Source organism: Hippoglossus stenolepis, chromosome 9, assembly GCF_022539355.2.
Source record: "Hippoglossus stenolepis isolate QCI-W04-F060 chromosome 9, HSTE1.2, whole genome shotgun sequence".
Lineage (NCBI taxonomy): Eukaryota > Metazoa > Chordata > Actinopteri > Pleuronectiformes > Pleuronectidae > Hippoglossus > Hippoglossus stenolepis.
This window is the reverse complement of record NC_061491.1, coordinates 5,298,143-5,308,696: the sequence shown is the minus strand read 5'-3', so window position 1 is coordinate 5,308,696 and position 10,554 is coordinate 5,298,143. Positions and strand designations below refer to the sequence as shown.

The window sequence follows — 10,554 nt, the reverse complement described above, 5'->3', positions numbered from 1 at the left end:
CAGATGGGATGATGGGAAAATTCCGCCTTAGAGGCATGTAGCCTGAGCCTGTGAAAAAGATACCTCTTTGATGTACTCTGCAATACTCGTGCATCTGATAGTCTTCTAAAAAAAACCTGACAGCCGGTTGACGCTGAAATCAAAGACACCAAACACAACAGGATAATAAATACTATACCCTTTATTCATATATTGTACAGATCTGAAAATGCTTCTTCACAGAGAACAGATCTGGATACAGTGGGGTCCATGCTGTGGTAGTAACAAAGTAGAGAGATGAAATGGAAGGGAGACGACAGGGAAGAGTCAGGGAGCAGGAACCACCAGGTCTGACTGGGAGAATTGCTTTGTAAAATCATTAAGGCTACTTAGATTGTCCTCAGTGCTTTAACAGTTAAAACTCACATTTTAAGCATTAGCTGCTCCCTCTGCCCAAATCTGCTCTTCCTTGTCCGTCAGCCTCATCTCACAGAGACGTCTGAATCTGCCGTCTCCCAGTGTGAACGCGTGGGATTCAGCCAGGAAACTGCTTGTTTGACAGTGCAGATTGTAAACAGTGATGTGGAGGATTTTCTAAGCAGGGGATGATGGCTTTATCACTATTCCTAAGCTCCGGACCGAGTGCAGACAGAGCAGCAGATTTCAAGAGAAAAACGAATGTTGAATGTTGCCGTAGATGAAAACGCCCAGTGTTAAGACATAAGCCGTTTCCTCTCTTATGGCTACTTTGACAGTTTCAGGCTCTGTACCCGACACAGGGTCGGGCATTTTAAAGAATTACGGACATTTCTGCCAGTATCACAGACACCTGATACAAGGCACATTATCATCATAACATTAAGAATAAATATGGATTTTCTAAAGAAATGTTTTTTAACTGTGGGTAAGAACTGTAGGAAATGCAGAGTGCACATCTGTGGTGATGTAATGGAAACACTATGAGCATTTTTCACTTGAAACCTGCAGTGACCTGACGTTATGAATGTGCCGCTGGAGCTCTACAGCAGAGAGGAGAGAGAAGAGGGGACCACACTGATTGTGAACAAGTTTCTAAAGCTACTGCAATGTGGTGATCAGTCCAAACAATTCAACAACCCCACTGAACGAACAGGTTACAAAAATACATTTGGTCAAATGACCAACATCCGCTGTGTTGAGCTATATTTTCAAATATGCTTTTCAAGCTTGTGCGTTTTAAGGCTGCAAGACCAATTAAGCCCAGTGGATATGGAGAAGTCTGTAGCCTTCACATCCTTCATACACACTGACGAGCACATGAGTACATTCATCGACCAGAAAACATTCACACACACATGACATGTCATCACAACCAAGACTTCAGCAACAGCAGCTGGGATATTAAAGGGAGGGCATCAGTTTGACCCAATATACATCTCCACAGGCTTGTCAACAAAAAAATATCCTTCCCATGAAGTATCAAAATGTGTGCAAGTCGTGAACTCACTGGTCTGGAAAAGGCAGCTGCCGATCTTCTTCATGAAGTCTTATTGGATCAACCTGCCCCAAGTAACTAACCACACATGTAGAAACGTCACACACTACTTTTTTGCAAACTTTTACAAAACATCCCAGAACAGCATACAAGTCATATAATAGTATTTAACATATGCTCTCTGCACACACATACAAGGTTCCAGGCCCTTTGATGAACATCCACTTGCACAAGTCTTCCCATTTATTAAGCCCTAATGCTGCCGTTTCCTGTGCATTTCCATTTTTTGACACTACTGGTGTCAAAGCCCAGTGTGTGGGGGCTGCTCCAACAGTCTGCCACCTACCATCTGGCTACATCTGCCACCCCCGTCTCTGAATCTCAACTGCCTCCCTGCCCAGAGAAAAGTTATCCCCGTCAGACAGGATCCTCATCTCCCACATGCCTAACGTCTACTTATCTCGGCCAATGGGATTATCCACTGAGCACTGGAGCACTGCAAAGATGCCAATGCTGCAGCCGGGCCAAGAGGATGTGTCCTGCTTCTGCTCCTCTTTATACAGCAGCTCTGTGATGTACAGCATCACACTGCAGTGGGTGTGTAGGAGGTTTTTTCCTTCACACTCTCTTTAGAGGGTGGGGGGGTTGCCAGTTGGGAGTTGAGGCAGAGCAGTACCGGCAGAGGTGGAGGAAAGCATCTGACGTTAGTCCTTCATCCTGACCTGCAGGAATCAAAGCAGTTCATCACCTGCAGAGGCAGACGCCCCCCCCCGTCACAGCTCCATGCAGAGTCTAGTCGGTGTACTCTGCCACTATGGACAGCAGCACGGTGATGTCATCCGGCTTTCCTCCTGGACAATAAAAAGCAGTGTCTTGTTAGGATTCATGACATTTTTGAAGAGCACTAGGTCACAATCCAGTAACTACATCACCTTAGGTATCCCTACACTTGCATTAATGTTGGCAGAACTGGGTTCAGGTTTTATGCACCTTTTAAATGGAATAAGTTGGAATCTGCCCCACAACTGCAGCTTTAGGCTACATCCACATTAATATGTTTTCATTTGAAAATGCATCAACTCCGCTACGGATACGCCTGGCGTCCACACTACTAGTTTTAGAGCCACTAAAACAGAAGTTTGCAAACATTAATGGTCTTAGTGCAGCGTTTTAGTTTGTAAGGGCAAACAAAGATGTTTGGAAACGATGACACAGACACTAAAAACCTCTTGCTGATTGAGTCTTTTTTTTCATGATGTGAATTTATCTGAGTCGTCAGGGCTCCTATCACATGACGCCCTCCTGAACAAAACAACCAGCATCAGCTACTAGTGTAGAACGCAACATGGATCATCAATTGCAAGAGTTGCTGACTCTGTTGTCTTTGCTAACAGCACTAGTGTGCAGTTTAATTCTGCATTTTACAATCATACAACTGTTTACATGCGTAGGGGGCAAACTATTATTTAGGCAATCTGGGACAATTCCTGTTGCAGATTGTGATAAACTTACAGTTTACACCGGGATGCCCAGTGAATGTTCATGTGATTTGGCGGAGATTAAAAACACTTTAGTGTTCTCACTTTTCATATATATATATATATGGAAGTAGTCTTACATTCCCTTTGGTGATTTTATCTTTGTTATCTGATGTTTTTCATGTTCAAATAGTTTTAATTAAGTCCTTGTTGCTTCTATTAAACAACTCTTTGTTGTATTAATTTGCTGATTTTGAACGTCTCCTGTTCTCAGGTCTCTTGAAAAAGAAAAAATCTCTGACTGCCTGAATATATAAAGATTAAATAAAAAAATTAAATAAAAAACAAGCATCAGTGTCGATTAGCTTCACGTGGACCTGAGACACTCACCTCTTACACTCAGTCCATTGTCACAGGCAAACTGTGCGAAAGGCGACATGTAGTTGGGGTCATATGCCAGAACATGGGCCTGCTCTGCAATGCTGCGGGCCGTCTGCTGGATGCTCTCGTAATTTGAGTTCTGAGGAGCCAAAAAAACAAAGCAGGCGTGACATTTGTATTCCAGACATATTTTTGATTCCACTCCCACCTGCAAACCTGTTTGGGACTTGCCTTGAGCTTCTTCAGCTCCTGCAGGATCATGTAGTCAGGCATGTTGTCGAAGAGCCCATCGGTGGCGGTGAGGATGATGTCGCCGAGCTTGACATCGAAGGAGGAGCTGTCTGCAGCGTCAGGGCTGAAGGCAATGACACAATAGAGTCAGGCAGAGATCACATGCAATGCTATAATTTTAGTAACAGTGTTCAAATTAAAATGTTCTCCCAGGAAATCTGTCATTACTTGGTAGAGAAATCTGTCATTACTTGGTAGAGTAACATGAGCCTCTGACCCAGCTTCTCTTATTCTGAAGGAATGCTCACTGATTACAGCAGGTTACTCTACCCCACAGGAGAACGTACCGGCACCGACAGGCTGGACTCCCACTTGCTGCAGATATTCCACTTTGGCTACGGAAACCTAATCACATGCTGAATGAGGATTAATTCAGGAATCATCACATGATGGTTTTGGAAAGAACACCCAGGTCCAATAAAAGGTGCTATCATCCATTATGATGACGGGAGCAACAACCATATGGAGGCAGGAACCAAGTTAGTCTGCCAGTGTCAAGTTTGCTTCTTGGAAAATGCCCTGACCCTGCTGCACAGCCCCTCATCAGTCACGAATGTCATTCAGTACAAACTGTCCTCAAACTGCATCAAGACACATGAAGCCACAGCTCCTAGAAACAGCCTGTCCTGGGATTCTGGTGAAGCTGAACTGCAAAAACTGAAAAAACTTTCCCCTGCAGACGGGTAAACTCACAGAACAAGACTAGTGCACACACAATATGGGAACCCAGAGTGAGGCGTGCATGTTGAATTAGGATAAATGGTTTGTGTGTCAATCTCAGAGCCCCTCGTCTGACCATGAATTAGCCTGCGGGGGCAACGGCCAATATTTTGGGGCTTCTAGTGTAGACTGTTTACCTCCGGGCAGCCAAACCCTGCTGAACCGTGATTGGTCAAACTAGAAACAGAAACCTGAAGCCTACAGATTCTACATATTCACATGCAGAATCTGTTTATAATTTTAGAACATAGGACAAGATGGAGAATATCCCTTGTAAGTTTATACATTTTATGAGCAGTTGTAAAAGGACTGAATTAGCTGCCATGTCTGCAATTTTCCCACAATGCATTATAAATAACCAGTCCCCTGCATGTTGAGCTTGAAAACGTATCTCTTCTTCAGGTGCATGTTGTCAGAGTCTCCCTCTACGACATCAACATGCTCCATCCTCCCTCTGTCGCAGGAAGGACATTAATGCACTTCAGTTTTGACCCCTGGATTCTTGTTTTGGCTGCTCTGTTAGTGATCTCAGACTGAAAGCTTAATCTCCTCTTGCGCTAAATCCTTCAACTAAATGACTAAAGCACAAAATGAAAAAGAATCCCATTAAATCCACGACAGCCAGTGGAACTCATTGCGCGTCAGCTGAAACTAAACTGGGGTCATTTACAAGAAATCAAATTAACGCTCGACACTCAGTTCTCGTTCATCTTCTGTCAGTTTACGAGAAAACACTTTTAAAAGAGGCTCAGAATAGTGAACCTGAATTAAGGACAGAGTGAGTGAAAAGGTGTGGCCGCTGGTGCAGGATTAGCTGCAGCCACTTCACTTGACCCATGAGGCCACACAGACTTTGACCAGGGTGAGAGGGAAAGCTTGGCAAACATCCAGCAGCCGCCCTGCTGACGACTACTGCTGCTGCCACTTGGCACGCCACACTAACGAGACACCGCAGCACGTGGCCCCCTGACACACTGCTACTCTCAGCTCAACACAGTACAGCAGTGTCGCTTCTTTCACTACACACTGCTGCATGCGAGGGACTAAATGTTCTGAAGGGCATTTTACTGAGTCTTTGTCTTTGTGTGCACGTGATGCGTGTTGTTATAGGGATGTGTTGGGCTTTATCACATCTGATGTGCTGAATGCATGTATGATCTGCTGTTCATCCACTGTTCAATTAGTTCATGTCTGAGAACGGCTCAATGGACCAAGTTCAGTTAAGTTGGGACTACAGCAGATGCAGGGTAGTTCCCCCTGTCGGGTGTCTCACCTGTCACTGAGGACGGCACCCTCAGCCCCGGGGGGAGCGATGGACAGCTGGAAGGGCGTGTTGAAGTAGTGCTGCTGCTCGTCTGAGCGGTGGACCACCTCCCCTCCCCGCACCACCAGGAAGCCTGAGTCTCCCAGGTTGGCTGTGTGCAGCTGGTGGCTCTGTCTGTCCAAAACCACGATGCAGGCTGTGCTACTACCTGCAGACATCAAGCAGACACACTTATTACTTTTCAATTTCAATGCAAAAGTTTGAAATATACTCAAATGCAAATAGGCTGTAATCATCATCGGTAGATCATTAGCAGGATACAGGTGATTGTAACAACTATATTAGATAAATAGAATTCCGTCATTGTTTATTTCCTTATTTATACCTGATCTTTTCCTTGTGACAAGTCAAAACATCTGTTAAAATTAGGGGTTTCTTCCTCTGTTCTTAAAAAACAGCTGTCATGCGCTATAAAGAGCATGCCAAAGCAACAGGCAGCAATAGAACCCTAATCATGAAGCCATTATGGCCAATCAGGGGCCGGAAGAAAGGTTATTCAAGCTTTCAGTTGGCTCACAACAATGTCATTACAAGTCAAAAGCTCTTTTTATCATGTCTACATGAAAACACTGAAAATGCAGTTTCAAATAATCTTCAACCTGTATGAATTTTTGCAGAAGCTCCATTCTCATTGACCTAAAACACAGTTTGTGTGCTACAGAAACACCAACAATACATAGGAAAAGACCTGTGTACATATGAAAAGGGGCCTATTAAAATCTCCATAGTTGTATTTTAAAAGAATGATCCTCTAGCAACTACCTGTTCCTGGGAGACTATGTTGACAGGGGGAAGCAGTCTCTGGAAACCATTTGTCTGCTGCTGGCCTTCAACATAAAATTCCTTGAGGGAGTGTTCTGTCCTATCAATAAAGACTACAATACCTCCAAAATATCTCAAATCTAAACTTTAATGAAATGGAAGAATGGAAACCCCAACTTTTCCTCTTGTTGACTTTCTACAGCTCCTCAGAGAGATGCCTATCTAAAGTGCATTAGGGAGACTGATGACTGAGGTTAGCCTGAATACACAAACTTACAATAAGCAGTTTTTATCTGTTTTTGTGAGTTCCACCATCTGGGAGACAGTGAAGAAGAAACATGAGCTGGTGGAAAGGGCGGACATCGTACTGCCACACCCTGCTGCTGATTCATCTGGCCCGCCGAAATATGCTCTCTGGGGTCGACCTTCAAAACCTCTCACGCACGGTGACTCACTCTCCCGTCTCCTCTGTTTTCCCTCCAGCAGCACAATTACACACGCCGCCAGCCTCAAGAACATTCCCTCGGCTGTGAAGTTAGCAGTACAATGCAGTGTTGTTTGCCCTGCTGCACATGTGATAACGGGGTGGAAAAGTACTGAAAACTAACAAGGACAGAGCGCTGGTAGTAAAGACACTCCTCCAGTTGATGCTTCGTGTTTGTGCATGCTTCTTTGTCGGGAAGTGGCGCAAAGGAGGAAAGGGATCATGGAAGTGAACTGCACGGGGCAGGCCAGGACTTGGGACATTCCCAGGATTTCTTAATCGGATCTGGCTGTTCTCTGAGTCATGTAGCAAAAATCTCCATCCAGCCACCACTAATCTGAACCGGCGGAAATAAACAACCCAACTCTAAATAGTAAACTCTGACCCAAACCACAAGGAAAATGCACGGTTTCATAGGCAGGCATAGGTTGGCATACACAGTCCAGCAGAGTGTATGGCTCAGGAGGCTCTATATGAGTTTAGTGATTATTTAAACCAGGTGAACGGCACCGAGGGGGGAAACAAGGAGTCTGTGGTCCAATGAAAACATGTCTAAAACGAATGCTTCAGAAAATGAGACCTGAGAAGCCTTGGAAACTGTATTGAGGTACAAGACAGTGTACATGTACCAGGCCATACTTACAGGATCTATTCTCAGAAACATTGAGTATTTCAGTCCTCCCAACTTTAATGGGCTTTAAAACTAATATAAGTGGACCCCAAACTGGCTTCACTCACCCAGCAGTGGCACTTTGTTCTGCAGCAGCTCGTAGTAGCTGGTCGTGAGGATTCCCACGGGGTGGCTGGGAACGAAGCGACCTTCCTTCACCAGCCTCTCGCATGTCTTCATCAGCGTACCCGAAAACTGTGACGGGTCCACGCCGTAGTCTCGCCAGCCACCTACCCCATCTGCCACACCTAAAAAAAAATCATAACACAGAAAGGTGTTGATTCAATGACAGCAACTAATATTTTCTTCCTCTATTTTTAGTTTAAAAAACCCAGCTTCCATCATGCTATCATATTTTACACAATGCTGAATGTTGAACCCCACAGGGAACCAAATGTTCCCATTAAGACAGTAAAGATTTGAAGCGACAATGAGAACATGAATACAGTAATCGTTGTTGACATTCCTCAGACTAGTTTGACAAGAGAGACACAAGAAGGATCCCACGCAGCTGCACAACACAGAAACCCAAAAAGGAACTTTCACAGAGGTGAAAAAGTAAACACAGTACACAAAAAACTGTGTTTCTTAAAATAAGGAACTGTCACAGACTGAGTGAAACCACCTGCATCCGTGAGCAGTGTCTTTGACCTGTCGTGCTTTCAGTTCATTCTGGTAATGTTATATAAAGTCCCACTGGTCATTTACAGGGGATAATTAAAAATGCAGGGGGTTGTTTCAAGTAATGAGAAACCACTTGACCTTTGTTGCGATTCAGGCCCACTAATAACATTTATCTCTCACACTCTCCTGATACATTAAACTCTGCACCCTTAGCTAAAAGCAGAAATTTCATAATTGAAGCCCTCGTCTATTTTTTTAGCATGTTGTTTACCAAGCATGTTCTGAAGGTTTAATTGTCTGATTTGAAGGTTAATAGGCTCACATGTTCCCAGAGGAGCCTTTGGCCAGGTCCAAGATTTTTCTAGAAAGGAAACTTTAGTCTCATTACTCGCGGGACGCCAGCATCTGCCTCGCTGACCATACAAGGATGGCCCACTGCGTCTCCTCTGTGGCAGAATGTAGCAGAGAGCCAGGCCTGCCAGTAGAGCACACACGCAGCTTTGCAACTCATCCACCCTCCAAAAACCATCCAGAAACAACCTGATGTAAACGATGCCCTGGTTTGTATATTTCCTCGCAAGTCTTGATTAACTCAGTGTGCAGAGATGTAAAGTAGATTTGCAGAGATATTAAATAGCAGGTTGTTTATATGAGATTAAAGGCTTCTGTGGATTAATTTTAGATCAACCTTCAATACTGCAGACTTTAAGACCTTGCTTAGTTTTTGTTTGCTGAAGACATTTGGTGTGAGGAATGAGCTCAGAGGTTCAGGGTCAAGTTTGTTTATGACAAGGGTGTATCTCTGTGATGGATGTGATCAATACTGAACAACAACTGTGCAGTGATGTTAGCAGTAGAGAACAGAATCCCTTAAGTGTCATTGTTAATTGTACAATGAAATTTGCTGTGCATCTCCAAAATGTTCAAAAGATAAGGGACAACAACAAATAAAGCAATCTTTTATATATATATTAGTTAAAGCTGGCAAAAAAGTGCATGATTGTATTGGACAGTGAACGAGGTAAAAATAGCATTGCACGTTAATTTTACACAAAACTTTATGTTTCGATTAACTGACAAAGAAAATTATTAGAGCCTTAACCGAGACAACAGTAACATATCTTGTTCCTGGAAACACTGGAATAAATGTCTGTATGCATTTTCAATCACTGTGTGATGATTGCATTATATATTTTAGTGCTATATTTTGTAATTTATTATTTTGTATTTTAATACTGATATGGACCTACAAGCCTAAATAAAGCTTAACTTAAAGGTTCAGTGTAGGATTTATTGCCATCTAGCAGTAGATCACTGAACCCCTTGCTTCCCCCCTCTCTTTCCACACAAGTAGGAGAATCTGTGGCCTTTAGGTAACATAGGGCTGGGGAACATTCTTCCTATCAAGCCCATTTTAATTGGATATGATCTTTCAAGGGCCAAACTAAACGATTGGACACAAATCACACTCACATGTGAAGAACAATAACATGTAGATATTAACGATGTATTAAGGTCAAGAAAACGCAGTAAATCTTGGTTTTCAAGCGACTCATGAAAACATAATTATGAATACATTTAAATCCCACACTCTGCACATGAGCTGGGCTGGAGGCGGTGACCTTTGACCTGTCACCTCCGTCACAGTGTGAACACAGAGGGATGCCTGGCTGAGGTCTCCACAGCGAACTGAACAAAGACAACTCACCCAGAACATCTGCGGATCTGTGTCGGGCGATGAAGCACGCGTCGTCCCCGTAGCACATGCCTTTCTTCAGGATGCCTTTCCGGAAGTCCTTCCCGAAGCCGCAGCTCGCCGTCACCAGGCTGTAGTCGCGGCTGTCCGTCTGAGAGAGTCCGCCGATGACAGCTCTGGCCACCAGTCTCCCGTACGACAGCACGGACAACATCCCCCTCGGCGCACCAGCACTCCGCCGAGCTAGCTAGCGAGCAGCCCCTGCTAGCTCAGCGTCGACGGGGAGCGCAGTGTTTTGTCCCGAGCTAACCCGCTAACCTAGGCTGGAGGATGCGCTACACACGCAGGCACAGCCGCCGACAGCAGCCGCCACGCACCGAGACAACGAGCCTCCTTCCCCCCTGGTGGAGTAAACACGAGCCGCGGGGGAGCGTCACACAAAAGCCAAGAGAAACTCAGAGGAAACAGTCGCCCGGTCCGCTCCAGAAGAGCAATAGGTGCTGGTTCTCCATAGCCACGCTGCCTGCTGAGCCTCTGGGACACAAACACACAGCCGACCTCCGCTGCCTCTCTCTCTCTACCCTTGGTCTTGTGACCGCTGACGACACGAGATTACGCAACCCACGCTTCCTTATAAGGAAGTAACACTATTCAGTCGCATCTTATTCACA

At 44.7% G+C, this 10,554-nt stretch overlaps 1 protein-coding gene across 1 annotated transcript; it reads right to left on the bottom strand.

Annotated features, from left to right (window-relative positions):
* Positions 1–163: 163 nt before the first annotated feature.
* pptc7a (protein phosphatase targeting COQ7 a) lies at positions 164–10,484 on the bottom strand. The gene is made up of 6 exons (XM_035165609.2): positions 9,896–10,484; positions 7,632–7,811; positions 5,597–5,795; positions 3,544–3,667; positions 3,322–3,451; positions 164–2,304 (listed from the first exon to the last, which is right to left on the bottom strand). Exons 1-6 carry the CDS (start codon positions 10,095–10,097, stop codon positions 2,246–2,248), a joined length of 894 nt encoding a protein of 297 aa, XP_035021500.1. The 5' UTR covers positions 10,098–10,484; the 3' UTR covers positions 164–2,245.
* Between the last annotated feature and the right edge of the window lie 70 nt (positions 10,485–10,554).